This window comes from Lepidochelys olivacea, assembly GCF_965140295.1.
Source record: "Lepidochelys olivacea isolate rLepOli2 genome assembly, chromosome: 1".
NCBI classification, from domain to species: Eukaryota; Metazoa; Chordata; order Testudines; family Cheloniidae; genus Lepidochelys; species Lepidochelys olivacea.
The window spans coordinates 240588025-240608276 of NC_140411.1; the positions used below are offsets into that span (position 1 = coordinate 240588025).

The 20252-nt window shown below is 45.2% G+C and overlaps 1 protein-coding gene across 2 annotated transcripts; it reads left to right on the forward strand.

Moving 5' to 3' along the window:
* Positions 1 to 457: 457 nt before the first annotated feature.
* Positions 458 to 19871, forward strand: LOC311516150 (aldo-keto reductase family 1 member B1-like). 2 transcript variants are annotated; one of them, XM_084619876.1, is made up of 10 exons: positions 458 to 827; positions 7452 to 7619; positions 9079 to 9195; positions 10336 to 10413; positions 11743 to 11865; positions 14862 to 14968; positions 15190 to 15271; positions 16432 to 16515; positions 18426 to 18508; positions 19362 to 19871. In XM_084619876.1, the coding sequence occupies exons 1-10, from the start codon at positions 762 to 764 to the stop codon at positions 19402 to 19404; spliced, it is 951 nt and encodes a 316-aa protein (XP_084476002.1). In that variant the 5' UTR covers positions 458 to 761; the 3' UTR covers positions 19405 to 19871. The 2 variants fall into 2 exon arrangements, with proteins under 2 accessions (XP_084476002.1, XP_084476003.1); XM_084619877.1 differs by lacking the exon at positions 458 to 827 and adding an exon at positions 936 to 1098.
* The last annotated feature ends 381 nt before the right edge of the window (positions 19872 to 20252 follow it).

Consider the following 20252-nt stretch of genomic DNA (forward strand, 5'->3'; position numbering starts at 1 on the left):
GCAGAACCTCACACAATAGGTGTGGCAGGGAAGGCTCATCCCTATTTTACAGACGGGGAAACTGAGGCACAGAGCAACTAAGATGCATATTTTTAGACTTGGCACCTTGATTGCTTGTACTTCGGGGCCTCGTTGGAGACGCCTGGGGCGTGATTTGCAGAGCTGCTCAGGGCCCACAACTCCCCCCCGGGAACTGCTGCATGCTCAGCGCTTTCTTTAGAACAGCGAAGCTGCTTGTTCATTCGCCAAGATGGGGATTTAGGAGGAGACCGTTTTTTAAAAGACCCTGGTTACCCTACTCCAGAAATCAAGACAAACCCCGCGCAGGGCAGAACGAGGAGCTTGTCCAGCATACCACGCGGGGAGAGGGAGAGAGAGGGGGGGGGGCAGCCGCCTCAGCCCTTCCCCGCTGACACCCCAGGCGCTGCTCACGGGGCCCGCACGACGCCTGCGGACGCCCTGCTTTGGGGGAAACTCCCGCGGAGGCGCTGGGCCGGGCAAAGAGCGGGGAGGCCGCAGGCAGGGGCTGGGGCGGGCAGCACCAGCGACTCGTGCTGCAAGGAGAGAGATGCCCCCAGCCTCTGCGCCTTTCCGGGGGTGGGGAACACAAGCAGCGGCTCTGTTTACAGCCCAGACGACGCCCTCTGCGGGTGCCACCCGCTGCCGGCAGACGGGGCGTGGCCAGACCCTGCAAAAGGGGCTCCGCTGGGGCAAGGCCCGGGGGCGTGCGCCAGTCCACAGAGAATCGCAGAGCAGGAGTTATGGCGACCCACGTGCAGCTGAGCCCTAAGGCCAAGATGCCCATCCTGGGGCTAGGCACCTGGCAGGTAATTGCAAAGGCTCCAGGGTCTGGCACGCCGGGTGCAGTGCAGCTGCTCTCTGCCTCCGGAGGCGCTCGGCTCTTCGCGCTGGCTTCTCCCTTCGCAGGCGCGGCCGAAGTTTCCAGCTGTGTCTGTGCAAAAGGCAGGAGTTTCTTTTCCTCGGGCTGCCTGCGATGCCGGAGGCAGCGGCACAGGCCCGATAGTTACCCTTTGGCAAGCTGTTTTTTGTTTACGTTGCTAGCAAGATGCGGCTGTCCTTGTGAAGTCCAGTTTCCTGGTAGGTGTTTGGTTTTATCGCGCTCAATACCTGGCCCTTATATGGATTTAGGGTCCGAGCAGCGTTTCAGCTGCTTTTCTAACCATGTCGATAAAAGGCTAACGAGCAGCAGTTGTAGGAACTGGGCTTTGTTCTAGGTGCTTGGATTCTGCAGCGACTTAGCGAGCATAAATTGTTGTTTTAAGAGTTACTGGTGCTGACTAAAATGTGGCCAGCACTGGTGCATGAAAGACTCTTTTTAAAAATTCAGGTTTCCAAAGGTTCCTTGGCTCCCTGGTAGCAAATTTCGTGATGCATTTTACTTAAATGCAAACAACGTTGATTGTAATGGTCCTTTCTGGCCTTAGATTCTATGAAGGCATGAAAACTGGTATTTGTGGTATTTCTTTCTTGATCTTTAGCTACCCAAGTGCAGAATGTAGGTCAACTTCTGATTTCAGTCACACCAGTTTAAATCCATAATAGCTCTGTTGGCATTGATGGAGTCATTCTGAATTTACAGTGGTATAATTGAGAAAAGAATCCCATCCTTTCTGTGTAAATGGAACCCTTCCTCCTTTTTAATTCCGTTTTTTTCTTTCAGTCCAGGGTTTATGATGTCACTTGCTTCCATGGTGACAAATTGGGACTGCAATTACAAGAATCACTCTTACCAGGGGAGTGTGTTTATGTGCAAAAATATATTAAAACAACATTAAAGCTGGCAATGTGATTACACAGAGAACAACAAAGATCACCCTGTGTGTGCATTGTTTTAGAACAGTTTTATGCACAGTAAAAAAGAGCTCATAGTTATAGGAAAATACTTGCAGTTTCTACCTATTGTATTGTATTGATGGCCAGTATTCTGCACTGCTCAGTGTTGTGTGTTGGTGTGATGAAAGCCCCCCTTCAGATGTACACTAATGCAGAGACAAAGTTAACATTGCTGTAGGAACATTCAGAGTTTTTGAGAATTCTGTCATCTCTGCCCAGCATCTGTTACTTTTAGCTTCATAACTTACCAACATATAGAGCAGAGGTTCTCAAGCTGTGTGCTGTAGATAACGGGCCAGTCACATATAGTCCTTGTTCCACCTGCTGAATCATGCTAAAAGAAGTTTATAAAATATACAGACTTTCCTAGTGTTCACCTTCTACTTGAGCAAGTGCTGTTTACCACAGGGTGATTATGAAGTAGCCAGTGGGAAAGGATATTGATCCATATAAAGAAAAGGAGTACTTGTGGCACCTTAGAGACTAACCAATTTATTTGAGCATAAGCTTTCGTGAGCTACAGCTCAATTCATCGGATGCATACTGTGGAAAGTGTAGAAGATCTTTTATACACACAAAGCATGAAAAAATGGGTGATTACCACTACAAAAGGTTTTCTCTCCCCCCACCCCACTCTCCTGCTGGTAATAGCTTATCTAAAGTGATCACTCTCCTTACAATGTGTATGATAATCAAGGTGGGCCATTTCCAGCACAAATCCAGGGTGTAACAAGAACATCTGGGGGGGGGGAGGTTAGGAAAAAACAAGGGGAAATAGGTTACCTTGCATAATGACTCAGCCACTCCCAGTCTCTATTCAAGCCTAAGTTAATTGTATCCAATTTGCAAATGAATTCCAATTCAGCAGTCTCTCGCTGGAGTCTGGTTTTGAAGTTTTTTTGTTGTAATATCGCAACTTTCATGTCTGTAATCGCGTGACCAGGGAGATTGAAGTGTTCTCCGACTGGTTTATGAATGTTATAATTCTTGACATCTGATTTGTGTCCATTTATTCTTTTACGTAGAGACTGTCCAATTTGACCAATGTACGTGGCAGAGGGGCATTGCTGGCACATGATGGCATAGATCACATTGGTGGATGTGCAGGTGAACGAGCCTCTGATAGTGTGGCTGATGTTATTAGGCCCTGTGATGGTGTCCCCTGAATAGATATGTGGGCACAATTGGCAACGGGCTTTGTTGCAAGGATAAGTTCCTGGATTAGTGGTTCTGTTGTGTGGTATGTGGTTGTTGGTGAGTATTTGCTTCAGGTTGGGGGGCTGTCTGTAGGCAAGGACTGGCCTGTCTCCCAAGATTTGTGAGAGTGTTGGGTCATCCTTCAGGATAGGTTGTAGATCCTTAATAATGCGTTGGAGGGGTTTTAGTTGGGGGCTGAAGGTGACGGCTAGTGGCGTTCTGTTATTTTCTTTGTTAGGCCTGTCCTGTAGTAGGTGACTTCTGGGAACTCTTCTGGCTCTGTCAATCTGTTTCTTCACTTCAGCGGGTGGGTATTATAGTTGTAAGAATGCTTGATAGAGATCTTGTAGGTGTTTGTCTCTGTCTGAGGGGTTGGAGCAAATGCGGTTGTCTACAGCCATGCTCTGCGATACAATAGATTGTGTGGTGTGGTCAGGGTGAAAGCTGGAGGCATGTAGGTAGGAATAGCAGTCAGTAGGTTTCCGGTAAAGGGTGGTGTTTATGTGACCATCGTTTATTAGCACTGCAGTGTTCAGGAAGTGGATCTCTTGTGTGGACTGGACCAGGCTGAGGTTGATGGTGGGATGGAAATTGTTGAAATCATGGTGGAATTCCTCAAGGGCTTCTTTTCCATGGGTCCAGATGATGAAGATGTCATCAATATAGTGCAAGTAGAGTAGGGGCGTTAGGGGACAAGAGCTGAGGAAGCGTTGTTCTAAGTCAGCCATAAAAATGCTGGCATATTGTGGGGCCATGCGGGTACCCATAGCAGTGCCGCTGATTTGAAGGTATATATTATCCCAAAATGTAAAATAGTTATGGGTAAGGACAAAGTCACAAAGTTCAGCCACCAGGTTAGCCGTGACATTATCGGGGATAGTGTTCTTGACGGCTTGTAGTCCATCTTTGTGTGGAATGTTGGTGTAGAGGACTTCTACATCCATAGTGGCCAGGATGGTGTTATCAGGAAGATCACCGATGGATTGTAGTTTCTTCAGGAAGTCAGTAGTGTCTCGAAGGTAGCTGGGAGTGCTGGTAGCATAGGGCCTGAGGAGGGAGTCTACATAGCCAGACAATCCTGCTGTCAGGGTGCCAATGCCTGAGATGATGGGGCGTCCAGGATTTCCAGGTTTATGGATCTTGGGTAGTAGATAGAATATCCCAGATCGGGGTTCCAGGGGTGTGTCTGTGCGGATTTGATCTTGTGCTTTTTCAGGGAGTTTCTTGAGCAAATGCTGTAGTTTCTTTTGGTAACTCTCAGTGGGATCAGAGGGTAATGGCTTGTAGAAAGTGGTGTTGGAGAGCTGCCGAGCAGCCTCTTGTTCATATTCCAATCTATTCATGATGACAACAGCACCTCCTTTGTCAGCCTTTTTGATTATGATGTCAGAGTTGTTTCTGAGGCTGTGGATGGCATTGTGTTCCGCACGGCTGAGGTTGTGGGGTAAGTGATGCTGCTTTTCCACAATTTCAGCCCGTGCACGTCGGCGGAAGCACTCTATGTAGAAGTCCAGTCTGCTGTCTCGACCTTCAGGAGGAGTCCACCTAGAATGCTTCTTTTTGTAGTGTTGGTAGGGAGGTCTCTGTGGATTAGTATGTTGTTCAGAGGTGTGTTGGAAATATTCCTTGAGTTGGAGACGTCGAAAATAGGATTCTAGGTCACCACAGAACTGTATCATGTTCGTGGTGGTGGCGGGGCAGAAGGAGAGGCCCCGAGGTAGGACAGCTGCTTCTGCTGGGCTTTAAGAGTATAGTTGGATAGGTTAACAATATTGCTGGGTGGGTTGAGGGAACCATTGCTGTGGCCCTTGTGGCATGCAGTAGTTTAGAAAGTTTAGTGTCCTTTTTCTTTTGTAGAGAAGCAAAGTGTGTGTTGTAAATGGCTTGTCTAGTTTTAGTAAAGTCCAGCCACGAGGAAGTTTGTGGAAGGTTGGTTTTTTATGAGAGTATCCATTTTTGAGAGCTCATTCTTTATCTTTCCCTGTTTGCTGTAGAGGATGTTGATCAGGTGGTTCCGCAGTTTCTTTGAGAGCGTGTGGCACAAGCTGTCAGCATAGTCTGAACAGGAGAGTGGATTTGTGTGTGGGGGGGAGAAAACCTGGATTTGTGCTGGAAATGGCCCAACTTGATGATCATACACATTGTAAGGAGAGTGATCACTTTAGATAAACTATTACCAGCAGGAGAGTGGGGTGGGGGAAGAGAAAACCTTTTGTAGTGGTAAACACCCATTTTTTCATGCTTTGTGTGTATAAAAAGATCTTCTATACTTTCCACAGTATGCATCCGATGAAGTGAACTGTAGCTCACAAAAGCTTATGCTCATATAAATTGGTTAGTCTCTAAGGTGCCACAAGTACTCCTTTTCTTTTTAAGAAACTGAATGAATCTCTGCAGGTCAAAGAGGTAGAGTTATTGACTGAGCTAAAGGAGAACCTGTTTCTTCTGCGTTTGATCCTGAAATGTGTAGAATGCTTGCCACTTCTGTTGATTTCAGATTTGACTAGACAAAATTTGAAGTGAGGACAGATGGGGGGAAAAAAAAAATCTGTCTACCTTCTCATCAATTCCAAGGGCAGTCTTTGTGCACTCACAGTAAAGAAATTTATTTGAGCATGAGCTTTCGTGAGCTACAGCTCACTTCATCGGATGCATACTGTGGAAACTGCAGCAGACTTTATATACACACAGAGATCATGAAACAATACCTCCTCCCACCCCACTGTCCTGCTGGTAATAGCTTATCTAAAGTGATCATCAAGTTGGGCCATTTCCAGCACAAATCCAGGTTTTCTCACCCTCCACCCCCCCCCACACAAACTCACTCTCCTGCTGGTAATAGCCCATCCAAAGTGACAACTCTCTACACAATGTGCATGATAATCAAGGTGGGCCATTTCCTGCACAAATCCAGGTTCTCTCGCCCCCCTCCAAAAACACACACACAAACTCACTCTCCTGCTGGTAATAGCTCATCCAAAGTGACCACTCTCCCTACAATGTGCATGATAATCAAGGTGGGCCATTTCCAGCACAAATCCAGGTTTTCTCACCCCCCCACCCCCATACACACACAAACTCACTCTCCTGCTGGTAATAGCTCATCCAAAGTGACCACTCTCCCTACAATGTGCATGGTAATCAAGGTGGGCCATGTCCAGCACAAATCCAGGCTTTCTCACCCCCCCCCCTTTTTTTTTCCGGGGGACACACACAAACTCACTCTCCTGCTGGCAATAGCTCATCCAAACTGACCACTCTCCAAGTTTAAATCCAAGTTTAACCAGAACGTCGGGGGGAGGTAGGAAAAAACAAGGGGAAATAGGCTACCTTGCATAATGACTTAGCCACTCATGCTCAAATAAATTGGTTAGTCTCTAAGGTGCCACAAGTACTCCTTTTCTTTTTGCGAATACAGACTAACACGGCTGTTACTCTGAAACAGTAAAGAAAGTACAGCATTGAATAGTCTTATCGTATGTATCATTTATTTGGCCCTGAGCATATACTATATGAAGTTACACAATGAGGGAGCAAATAACCAAAGAGGCCCAGCAGCATTTGGATTTGAAGGTTTCAAAGCCATCTAGGGAATTCAGCCACACAGTGCCAATTAACCCCAATGCAACTAATAAAAATATCAACATTTTGCATCCCAAAGAGAGAGCTGTTAGGCAAGTCCTCCCCCAACCACCTTTACTCCCAGGACTCCAGGAACATGTGCATGGACTGTGGGGAATGGGGAATAGTATTTTTTGCAAGATTCCATCTTGCAAGCAGGACTGGTGCTAGACACAGTACTATCTAGGCTTCTGCTACCTGGTAGTGCATGTGGGGAGAGGGTTTTGGGGGTACTTAAAGGAGCATCCTCGCCCCAAAAAGCAGTCCCAACTGATAGGGAGGGTGGCTGATCTGGGCTAGGCTTGCAGTAGCAAAGGGATGTCCCCATAAAGCTATCCTGGTTGGGGGGTGGGTGGGTGTGTGTGTGTGTGGTCGGAGGAGGTAGAGGGAAGGGCAGGTAGGCAAGAGCTACCCCCATAAATCCTATGGTGATTGTTTAGCCTACACATAATGCTGGATATAGTTACACAGCCAGGAATCCAACACTGTTTTCAAACTAGAAATTGACCCTTCCAGGTGGGATTCTCTGAATTACTCTTGCTTTGTGTTTCACACACTCCTTAGGGTTTTGTTGTATGGGACGGAATCCAGAGTAGTTTTATGCTCCATATAAATAGAGATCACAGGATAAATTCCCAGGTACTGAAGCACATTCAAAATGGTGATTAATCTGATCTAGTTTGCATACCACTGGATTAGCACACCCACTCTGTGGTCAGTTTGAGCCACTCTCCTATCTGGAAATGTTGGTGTTTTACAGGTGTTCATTTTGTTTTCAGGCTCCTCCAGGGAAAGTGGAAGAAGTGGTGAAGTTTGCCATCGACATTGGATACCGCCACTTCGACTGTGCCTCTTTGTACAAGAATGAGAGTGAAATAGGGGATGGGATCCAGCAGAAAATCAAGGAAGGGGTTGTGAAACGGGAAGATCTTTTTGTTGTCAGTAAGGTACAACTGGCTACAGGAATTGTATCATGGGGTCATAGGGCAAATAATTTAGTTACATGGAGAGAGATGGAGCTCAACAGACAGCCCATGCTCCAGGGATAAAATGACCGAGGGAATAATCCCCTTCATCCCTCCTGTTAGTTTTATGCTTCTGTCTTTCTAGCGAGGCAAGGAGAGGGGTAAAAGCAAGGAAAATGGGATTCGTGTAATTCTGTTGTGTGGAACAGGATCTTCCATAAAGTTCATCCATTATTTGCAATGGGAGAAGAACCCTGTTGGGAGCATTTTGACAAATCAGGGAATGGTAGCGTGGCCACCATGATCATGTGAATTTCTCCTGATCTGCAAATTTCAAGTCTTTGCTATTTTAAGTTTTTCCCCCTAGAAGCATGGTAGGAAAACAAGAAATTAGAAGTCTCTAGGTCAAATTCAGAGGCAGTACTTCAGTTATATATTTTAACTTACTGATGTGTAAGGAAGCCTAAATCGGTGGACGCAATGTAATGCAATGCAATGCAAACCTGGAATAAGGTGTAAATTAAAGTTGGGGGCCTATTATAACTTTTTTACTTTTCTAGTTAATTGTCTTAATGGCTCTACTTTTCTCTTGTGGCCCACTGACATATGAGCTAAACCAACTTAGATCACCTCTACGCTCCTCTCTGAATTTGTTCCTCTGCCTAAAACCAGCTTTTAGTAGAGCAGGAAATTTGTGAGTATTTGTATTTCAATTTTCTGGAGAAAATTCAGTTTTTCAACAAAACAAATACAATGTTTGTTGTTTTTGTTTTGTTTTTTTGTGGTCTTTTGAGGAGGGGAAGGTTAGAGGGTGGTAAAAAACCAAAAACATCTCACTAGAAGATGGACATTGTTACTAGGAATTTTTTGTTTCTAGTTTTTCAATTTAAAAAAATGGAAATTTTTGACCAAAATAAAATTTTCTCAGCACTTTTAATTTTGGTCAAAAACCAGTTTTTCATTAAAATATTTAAATAAAAGACAAGTTACAGCCAGCTCTTGTTTGGGTTCAGGACGGTGATGTGTGGCTTATTGGGGATTTACTGAAGTTTCCAAATACCTTATGACAATTCTATTCTTGTATCTGAGCTTTGGAATTAGGTAATAAAAATCAATAGGCCATGCTGACAACTTTAATCACTTTGGAAATGTGGAACTGCCAAAATACGTGCAGTTTTTCCCATCTGGGGACACATGGTAGGAAGCTTTATTCTGTCAATTCCTTTTTATAAATACTGTATTTTGAGTTTGGGCTCTATTTTAATCTGTCACTTAAAATTTTAGCAGCAAGACACATAGATCTGTCTTTGGCATAAGCTATGTAAGCAGAAAGGGTGATGTTCTCAGACCTGTTTCTCGTAGATATAAAATAGCCTCTCTCCGGACAGGGGGATTCTGTAAGGTTTCAGAGTAACTGTCCATTTTGGTTTTCTCGTTGCAGCTGTGGTGCACATTTCATGAGCGATCCCTTGTGAAGGGGGCATGCCAGACGAGCCTTGCTGCACTGAAACTGGATTATCTGGACCTCTACCTTATTCATTTTCCTATGGGATTCAAGGTAGCGAGCCTCCTCTAGTTCTTGTCTCCTCCTCATCCTGAGAGAATCCTTGAGTGCTCAGATGCTAGGCCGTGGCCACCATCTAGTCCGCCAAGGAGGACTAGCCTCCTTCTGGAATTTCTCTTTGCCATGTTTTATTCATCTAAGTGTTGCACTGTATAGAGAAACCGTGAGGCCACTTCTCTGGCAGAAGAGGGGTGAGGAGGAGACATCTCTATAGATGTTGCTTCCACAGCATTCCAAGCCTCCAGTGACTTTGATAGCAACCAACAAGTGCTTCTATGCAGGTCACCTACATGGCAAAAGCAAGGCTATACTACTGTGCATATGGGTATTTAGTGTTGATTATCTCTTTAGGAGTTCTGGTGGCTGCATGCTATACTTTTCTCTCTCTAAGCAATAGCAGAACTGTGAGTTTACAACGTAGAATGAATATTTTTGGAGTCGGGCATTTCCCATCCAGGCTTCTTCAGCTGCAGGGGCAGTGTTGTGTGGATTCCAGTTTTGGGAGAAAAAACTAGATACATCCATGGAGGATAGGTCCATCAATGGCTATTAGCCAGGAGGGGCAGGGATGGTGTCCCTAGCCTCCGTTTGCCAGAAGCTGGGAATGGGTGACAGGGCATGGATCGCTTGATGATTATTTGTTCTGTTCATTCCCAAGGGGCACTTGGCATTGGCCACTGTCGGAAGACCGGATACTGGGCTAGATGGATCTTTAGAAAGGTCTGACCCAGTATGGCCAATGTTCTTAATTATTGGTCTATTTAGAGTGATTATCAATGGAAGATGAAGCAAGTCACAGAATTAACCATAGTTTTTTGGAATGAATACCAGGGCTGGAATGAAACTTGTTACATAAAGAGTGGAGGACTTCCCTCTCCTCTCTTTAGACTTATTAAACTAATTACTTGACCAAAGGTTACTATTTCCCCTCTATTAGCTCCAATTTAAGTCACCATATGCAGTATGGCCCTGATTCAGCAAGGTACTTAAATATGTGCATAATTTTAAAGTTTTGCATATGCTTAAGTTCCTTGTTGAATTGGGACCTATGCATCCATTTTGACTTGCTGATAGAATCTGGGTATTCCAGCTCTGAAAGCAAATCTCTTTAAACTTTCTGTCTTGATATGACAGGCTGGTGAGGAGGTGCATCCTGTAGATGAGAATGGTATGGTTGTCCCCAGTAACACGGATATTCTGGACACATGGGAGGTAAAAATTCACTCTTCGTTCTTACACACCAGAAGTGGAGCAGAAGGCTGCATGCCTGTAATGGTGGGGGCTGCAATGGTGTTCATATTAGGGTTTGGAGAGATGTATTCGGCTGGGGGCTGCTCACAGGGTCTTTGCATCACTAGGAATTCAAGGTTTCCATATGTTCTTTGTTCAGAGCTATCTACCCTTTATTCCATTTGAGTGGCATGATTCTATGTCTGTTGCGGCTACCCACAGCCTAGGTGACATAGTGGCTCTGAGAGTGCCATTTTCTCCATAAGAGGAAGGCTGAGCATTGTGGAAAAGAACAATGTGATCACCTACCTGTATAGCTTGAGGCTCTGGTCTGTGCTCTTCATGTCTGTGTCCTGTCAGCTCAAAAACGGAGTGATTTATTAACCTCTTTGCTTCTATTAGATGGCATAAAAAGACAGTGTCCTAAAAGGATGAGATTTGGCTCTCATGGGGAAAGGGTGGGCTGGTCTGGATGTGATGGTGGGATGGACTCTGGGGAACAGACATGCTTAACGTGAACAGTTAATTCATCGATGCAAAAATTTTAAGGCCAGACATGACCATTAGATCATCTAGTTCAGGGTGGGCAAACTATGGCCCAGGAGCCGCATCCAATCTTCCAGATGTTTTAATCCGGCCCTTGAGCTCCCGCCAGGAAGTGGGGTCAGGGGCTTGCCCCACTCTGTGTGCTTCCTGGAAGCAGCGGCGTGCCCCCCTTCCAGCTCCTACATGTAGGGGCAGCCAGGGGGCTCCGCATGCTGACCCCGCCCAAGGGCTACCCTCCCAGCTCCCATTGGCTAGGAACCACGGCCAATGGGAGCTGCAGGGGTGGCACCTGTGGACAGGGCAGCGCACAGAGGCAACGCTCCATGTAGGAGCTGGAGTGGGGACATGCCACGAATTCTGGGAGCTGCTTGAGGTAAGCGCTGCCCAGAGCCTGCACCCGTGACCCCCTCCCATGCCCCAACCCCCTGCCCCAGCCCTAATCCCTCTCCTACCCTCCGAACCCCTTGTTCCCAGCCCGGAGCACCCTCCCACACCCCTGAACGCCTCATTTCTGGCCCCACCCCAGAGCCTTCACCCCCAGCTGGAGCCCTCACCCCCTCCCACACCCCAACCCCCAATTTTGTGAGCATTCATGGCCCGCCATATAATTTCCATACCCAGATGTGGCCCTTGGGCCAAAAAGTTTGCCCACCCCGGTCTAGTCTCCCCTCCTTATTGATTTATCAGTTACTGTGGTAAAGGGAAAAGGCTAGGCTGGCAGAACTACTAGCTCCTGTACGTGACTGGGTGACTTTGTCCCCTTAGGCTGTGGAAGAGCTGGTGGATGCAGGCCTGGTGAAAGCCATTGGAATCTCCAACTTTAACCACGAACAGATTGAGAGACTCTTAACCAAACCTGGTTTAAAATTCAAGCCTGCCAACAACCAGGTAAGGTATTTATTCCTGCTGGCTTCTGATGAACACGTGTCTAAAGGCTGGGCTGCATAGGCTTGAACGGATCTTAAAAAAGGAGTTTGGAATTCAACAAAATACTGAGAACTCAGGAACGTCTGTGGACGTTACCATGCAGTGAGTGGGTATTAAGGTTGACTACTGGGATGCAAGTTAGGATTGTCATTCATGCTGTGTCTAGACTACCGAGATACACCTCATAGCAGCATGTGCAGAATATAGAACCTTTCATAACCCCATGAAATGCTGTAAGCAGTTTCACTCCTCCTCCTAGCACCCCAAGGTATCTGAGCCTGACGTTGCCAGGGTCTTCGTCTCTAGCACCCTCTGGTGGTCACTTTGGCCCTGCAATGGCCTGGTCTGTTTCTGTCCGCATCTTCTGTGGCCCACCCAGTTATCTCTTAAGTTCTGTCCCCTTCCAGGGTAAGGAAAAGACAAACTGAAAATCCAGATAAACATCTAAACGAATGGTGGTTCTGCCCCTTTTGGGCTATGCTGCAGGTCCCTCCCTTTGCCCTACTTTCAGACTCCACAGCATTCTGTGTTTCTTAAGCTGAGCACTGCCACCCAGGACTTTCCCCCTGCAGGTTCTTCTTTGCAGCAGGTTTCCTAACTGCCTCTTCTCCCAGGGACCTTTCTACTTCAGCCTGCCTTCATCCAGCCCTTCCTACCTACTGGAAGCTCCCTCAGCTGAGTTCCCCTCTGTCTTGTGCAGTACTTGCGAACCCTTTCACTCACTGCTAGGATCAATAGTTGTCATTACGTCACCAGATCAAGATCATCAGGGGGTTAGCTGCTACCTCACAGACCAGACAGAACCCAGCTTCCCCTTAAAGGACCAGCCAGTCCATGACAGATGTTGTAAACATCAAGGAGTTCTGGAACACTGTTACATTTGAGCCTACAAAATATACCCACAGATTTAAGCCCACTAGAGTTGATTTATATTTTGCCTTGACTTGTGCAGTTTTTTTTCATTGTGCCAAAAAAAAAAGTAACCAGAGATTTCTGGCTTTACACTATGGCTGCTGAAAATTCCTTTGGCCTCTGCTCAATGCAGTACACTGGGCAATAGCATTCATGAGCGTTTCAGAGTCTTACGGCTGTGCTTTTAGTTTTAGTGTTATCCTTGTGTGACGTCATGATTCTGCAGTACGATTGGGAAGGGTTCCCATATAATTTTTTTCCCAAGAGTTTCCGGCTTTATTAAATGACTCCTTTGGGTGAATTTTAACTGTAGTGTGGTCTAAGCATAGGTGGGAGGGGCTGTATTTGTGGACACAGCATTGTAACCATAAAGTTGTGTGACCATTGCAATTGCCAGTTGAACGTGCCAAGTTAGCACCAGCACCTGCAGCATAATATATAAACATGGGAATCCATACTCACATGAACGGTGCCATTGACATCAGTGGGACTACCTGCACGAGGTAAGAGCTGGCAAGAGCAGGCCAAAGGCTTTTCCTTTGTACCTTTGAACATGTGGTGGGGTCTTGCTCAGCCAGTTTCCCGTGACTTCAGAAGGCAGGATAAAGGATTTGATAACTACTCCATTTGGCTCTTTCTTTATGGAGTATAGTACACAGTTTCACTTTTTTAAATATTTGCTTAACACAGATTGCTTTAAAATAGTTTTTTAATAATAATGTTGTCTAATATTATGTAGCTGGAGTACCCAAACGTCCCATTCAGGATTAGGTTCCCACTGTGCTGGGTGCATTACATAGATCCTAAAAAGACACAGTACCTGCCCTGAAGTGTTTACCGTCTAAGAAATACTTAAAAATGAATATAGACCTAGTCAAACCCAGCACCGTATACAAATGTTTTACCATGCCAAGATGCACTGCTCTGGGTAGAAGCATATCCATGCTTTACAGGCTGCATTATTTGAATGTGTGATCAGTATATGAAAGGAGATTCAAAATTATATTAATGTAAATTTTTTTAAGATGTTAAAGCAACAAGTTGGTAAATCTCCAAGTTCTGGTTTCTAAATGACAATTACTCTGGTACGTTGCCCATACACAGTATAGTAAAAGCATTACATATATACCTGCCTAGCAAAATTCTACTCACCATGGGAGAGTACCTTTTGTGTGTTGGGCAAGTAGAATATTATCAGGCTTTCCATAATCATCATCATGATAAAAGAAGGAAGAACAATTTTGTGGTTAATTCACTGAATGGCGACTTCGTAGACCCTGATCCGCTACAGACTTCCTGCATGACCATGGGCAAGTCACCTACCCTTGTTCCCCCATTTTACAGATGGGGTACAAGTACTTTGTATATCTTGTCTGCCCTGAAGCGCTTTGAGTCCAAACAGAGACTGTCACTGTGTTGTACAGAACCTAGCACTGTGTGGTTCTGATACAGGTTCAGGCCTCTAGATCAGGGGTTCTCAAACTTCATTGCACCATGACCCCCTTCTGACAACAAATTATTACATGATCCCAGGAGGGGGGACCGAAGCCTGAGCCTGCTTGAGTCCCACAGCCAGCCCCAGGTGGGATGGCCAGAGCTTAAACCTGAGCCCTGCTGCTCCAGGCAGGGGGCCAAAGCCCAAGGGCTTCACCCCCAGTTGGGGGCCTATAACCTGAGACCTGCCACCCAGGGCTGAAGCCCTTGGGCTTTGGCTTTGGCCCTGGGCAATGGGGCTTGGGCTTTGGCATCTGGCCCCAGCAAGTCTAACACCAGCCCTGGTGACCCCATTAAAAAGGGATTGCAACCCACTTTAGGGTCCCGACCTACAGTTTGAGAACTGCTGCTCTAGATGCTACTGTAGTGCAAATAGTAATCAACAGCAAGGCATGTAGATATTTTGTGTGTGATGGTTCTGCAAGACTTCTTTATACCATAGGTATACGAGTGGCTCCAAAGGTAGTCACAGGGTCTGTATTCTCTGGAGCACAGGAGTGCTAGCAGTGCAGTCTGCCACTGGATGAACCTGTGTGTCCTTGTGCCTGCAGATTGAGTGCCACCCATACCTTACCCAGGAGAAGCTGATTAAATATTGCCAATCCAAAGGGATCTCTGTGACTGCATACAGTCCCCTTGGCTCTCCTGCCAGGCCATGGTAAGAATGCTTGGCAGCCTCTCTTCTTGGAAGCATTTTAGAGTATGTATGTCTCTCTCTCAAATCATTGAAGAAAGTTGAATGTCCAGTGCAGTTACAATTGATACATATTTCTGTCGCTATATTGCAAATACTCCTGTGAAATATATCCTGTTTCATGCAAGGGATGGTAGTCTACCGTTAACCTATTGGCTGTGTTTTTTTTTTTTTTCTTTTTATAGGGCCAACCCAGGGGACCCTACTCTTCTAGAGGACCCTAAGATTAAAGAGATTGCTGCTAAACACAGCAAAACCTCTGCTCAGGTACGTTGGAGTCACAGCACCGTGCATGTTGCCTCCTTTGTAATACATTGCCTTGTGCCAACATTGCACTCTTTCACAGATACTCTGCGGTCTTTACACAGTGACTCTTTAGAATGTCTTATTTTAAATGTAACTCAGTATAGAAGGAGAGGGATTGTCAGAACAAACAGTTCAGTCTGGGAACAGGAAGGACCTGGCAAGGAACAGGGAGTGCCTGTCATTAGCACAGATTATTGCTGACCAGCCTTAAAGATGGGCCTTTGGGTGCCCTCCAGAAAGTGCCATGTTGATCATATGAACTTAGCGATGAAAGGGGCTGTGGAAAAAATCAAATGAGGTTCAGCCAAATCACCCTATGAATCCTTGATCCGGCTAAATTATTTTTCATGGATGCCTCAGTGATTCGCTATTTGACTAAAGCTAGCAGGTGTGTGTTTGTTTTCCAGAATTCAGTGTTTGTGAACAGTTGGGGAAAATTTCTCATGGCTGCTCAGTTTGACCATGTTTCTACTTCTTAGTATTTGCTGTTCACAAACACTCTTACAACTGTGTGGGGGTTTTTGTTTTTGCTCGTAAGAATGTTTGAGAGAATGACTCTTCAGACAGATCTTCATACTCTCACCCAGTCAGCAGCTGTAGGCTCCAATCATAAAGTTGCTTGAAAAAGGGTGAATTTTTTTTCCTCAAAAAACGCTTCCTGAAAAATGCATCCCTTTTTCTGGTGAAGATGTCAAAGCTGGGAGCCTTAGCTGTTCCTCGTTCAGTTCTTAAGACCAGATCTGATCATCTGAATCCCTGTATAACACAGGACATGGGGGTCACGGAGGCAGTCCTGTTTTCCAAAAACTTCTTGCCCGAGCAGGGAGCAGAAACAATGACATTGCAAACAATTCATAGTTGACTTGAGCAGCTTGCAAACACACTACAGGCTGTAATTTGTTTACACAAACCACCTGAGGAATACTTCTGAACAATGAATAGATTTGCAGAAACTGGAATTGGTTTGTAACAAAAAAAAAGTGCTACATTTCTAGAAAACTTATTTAGAACAATACCCCCCCACCCCAAACAAACCAAAAAACCCTCCAAAAAACCCTTGACCAGCACTACTAGTGACTGGTAGCTTCAGTGTCATCAGAATTCCTGTTCTTTCCTCTCAGGTTCTGATCCGGTTTCACATCCAGAGGAACGTGGCAGTCATTCCTAAGTCTGACAAACCACACCATATTGAGGAGAACTTTAAGGTAAGGTTTCAAATAAGACTATTGCTACACCTATCCATTACAGTATCAAGATGGGGTGCCATCTTCCTAATTTTCTCATTTATCCCAAATTACATTTGATGGAAGCAAGAGAAGGGGCAGCAGGGTAGAAAGATCCTTCTATATTTCAGCATTCAGTACTGCATTTTTAGTTGTGCGTTCATATTTTGTGTGAAAATTCAAGTGGACTTGCATTTTTGTTAAATTTAAAACCAGGAGCGAAGTGAGTTAAACTGTCACATCTTATTTGTCATACCACATTTCCAAGTCTCTTAATTTTAAGCTTTAATTCTACTCCTACACAGCTAGAGTTAAACTTAATTTAATACCTACTTCTTATATTGGGCTTTTCAGCAGTAGATCTCAAAATGCTTTGCAACAGTGGTCAGACTCATTATCCACCTCTTTACAGATGGGGAAACATGGGGCAAGTTACTTCACCACCCTCAGTCACCCAGCAGGTCAGTGGCAGAGCTAGGAATAGATCTGTGCTCTACCCACTGGGATGCATTACCTTTATGTAATTTAACATGAGTAGACTTAAATACATAAGGACACGTGTGACAAGATTAGGCCTATTTAGTTTAGAGAGGAGAGGACTTGAAAAGGGCCGTTATGGCACTACAACGGTTGATATAATAAAGGTCAGTTGGAGCGAGCATCTAATACAAAAAGAACAGGAGGACTTGTGGCACCTTAGAGACTAACCCATTTATTTGAGCATAAGCTTTCGTGAGCTACAGCTCACTTCATCGGATGCTTTCAGAGGAATCTCCCCACTGTATTTTCCACAGTATGCATCCAATGAAGTGAGCTGTAGCTCACGAAAGCTTATGCTCAAATAAATGGGTTAGTCTCTAAGGTGCCACAAGTCGTCCTGTTCTTTTTGCAGATACAGACTAACACGGCTGCTACTCTGAAACCTGTCATCTAATACAACAAGGTGACAGGCAAAACTTATACAATGCATAATTTAACCCTGGAATGCAGTGCCACAACACATCCCTGACACCGAAACCTTAGTAGGTTCAAGCATTTCTGGCTGCCTAAAACATCAGCAGTTGTACAGGACAGGCTAAAAATGCATTAGCACTATAATCACTTATGCTTCAGGGTATAATGCTACCAATAATTGATGGGAGTTAGAAAGAAGTCTCCTAGGGGAAGGTTATTCCCCAATTTTCCACCATCTGCTTCCTTGCACCTTCCTTGCTAGAAGCATCTAGCACTGATCGCTGTTGGGGGGACTGCTATCCTGAAACAGGTATGGCTATTTCAGTGTTTATAAAAAGGGAGGGGAAATCCCAGCAAATCTCAGCAGGGGATGGGTCTGATCATTTCCTCAAAGAGGAAAACTGCATAACTTTGCTAAGGTGCCACAGTCTGGCTGAAAGCCTCTTTCTCCCAGTGGAGAGAAGTTACTCACCTGAGGGCTGCCCTTGAAGTCAGTGGGACAATAAGTGAGTAAGTGCCACACGAGTCATCCTTCTTGGACTAGAACTGCTCACCCAGCAGTCCACTGACTTCATTGGAAATACTCATGAGAGTAAAGAGGTACTCTGGCCTTAGAATCTGAGGTGTCTCTTTCCATTGCACGTTGCAGAAGTCATGGGATGACTTTAGTTGGGTGCTGGGTCGAACTTCTGGAAGCCTGATGTCGTACGAGCAGTTACAGATGAAAGGACTGTTTGTGTGTGTGTCGTGTCCTAGTGCTAAGTATTCCATTCTACCTGAAGTGAGGGTAGCTGGTGTAATTACGCTTCAGTGGAATTTTTGGTCACCCAATCTGGTACAATTCACCCCTGCTCTAAGTCATAGCTGCCTTATCTTTACATTAGGTGCACTTAATTTCCAGCTGCTTACAGACCTAACTTAAAACACTTTCCTTTCAGGTGTTTGACTTTGAATTGACTAATGAGGAGATGGAAACCATCCTCAGCTTTAACAGGAATTGGAGGGCTGTTGAAATGCTAACGTAGGTTGCTTTTCTTCTGAATCCTACAGAATGCCCAGAATCCCACTCATTGCTTACTATTGCTTTTAAAGGCAAGGCAGGATCTCTCTTTGAGAAAGGGAAAGCAGGCAGGACCCCAGATTTTAAATCATGGGCTTTGGGTAATTAGACATACCTTAGACTCTATCTATACTACAAAATTACGTCAGTATAGTTTACGTCAGCATACAGCCACTGTAGTTATTAAATTGCTTGTGTATGCACACACTTGACTTTGTCAGCACTGCACATCCTCACTAGCAGCGCTTGTATTGTCAGTGTGGGGCATGGCTCTTGAAAACCTGTAACAGTCAACAAAGGCGATGCAGTGTCTACGCTGACGCTGCATTGACCTAATTATGTTGACCATGCATGTACGCTGCTTGGGGAGGTGGTGGTGGTAAATTGGCAGAGAGAGGCACTTACGTCAGCGGTAGCCAAATTTAAGTGAAGACACTTCCACAGCTAGGGTGAGACAAGGCATCTTACATTGACCTAACCCAGTAGTGTAGACCAGGCCTTAGAATGACTGATGTCAAGAGGAAGATAATCCCTACATAGTCATTTCTTTAGCAGGTACTATCCCCTCTATTTTGTCCGTATGATCCAAATACCTACATTAAATGACTGCTTCGGCAAGCGGTGTTCCTCTGACTAAGATGGAAGTGGTATGGAAGGAGTGGCCAGGAGGTTCAGAATGCTTTTAATGCCTACAGTAGGGACCTGCTTGGCAAACATCTACCTATGCACTATTCAATACCCTGTCTGTCTTCCTGACAGAAGGACATGTGTAGTTACTTTGAATACTTGGTAACACCCACTTTTTTTTTTTTAGGGCTGTCAATCACAAGGAATATCCATTCAAAGAAGATTATTAAAGCTGGTGTTTCTTTGGCATCTCTGGCTATTAGAGTTGGAGCCTCTTCTGCTCTGACTTGTTCTTCTATACTGGTTGTGTCCTTCAACTATTGTCTGCCCTTTTACCACCAGACATGTGGGTTGAAGGAAGAAGAAATGTATATAAAAGCTAAAGAACAAATATTTAACACCTTTAGAGGGGTTACCTTTTTATCAACGGGTTGGAGGTACTGCTTTTTGCAAGACTACTGAAAAAAAGTTAACTTTAATTCCTCTTTTGTTTACTTTGTATATTAAACTCCACTTCCCATCTAGTCACTTGAGGAGGAGTTCAAGGTAGGTTAATACAATGTCAGTACCCTAAGAGATGCTGTATTAACTATGGAACTCTTTATACAGTTGCTTGTATGCCACTTGTCTGATTGTTCCAGCTGGATAACTATCCTGTGCCTAATGTATTGAAGACATTAAACAATTCAGAGTACAATTATTTGAATGAGTGTATTCACTTTACTAAATGGTGCACCAGTAGGCTAGTGCAGTGGTTCTCAAACTTCATTGCACTGCGATGTCCTTCTACTTCATCATTCTACTTCATGATGCCAGGATGGGGGGAACCGAAGCCTGAGCCTACCCAAGCCCCACCACTCAAGGAAGGGGGCTAAAGCTGAAGCTCAAGGGCTTCAGCCCCAGGCAGGTAGCCTGCAACCTCAGTCCTGCCACCCAGGGCTGAAGCTCTCAGGCTTTGACTTCAGCCCTGGGTAGTGGGGCTTGGACTTCAGGCGTAGGCCCAAGCACATCTAAGCCATCCCTGGTGACCCCATTCAAGGGGGGTTGTGACGTACTTTGAGAACTGCTGGGCTGGTCT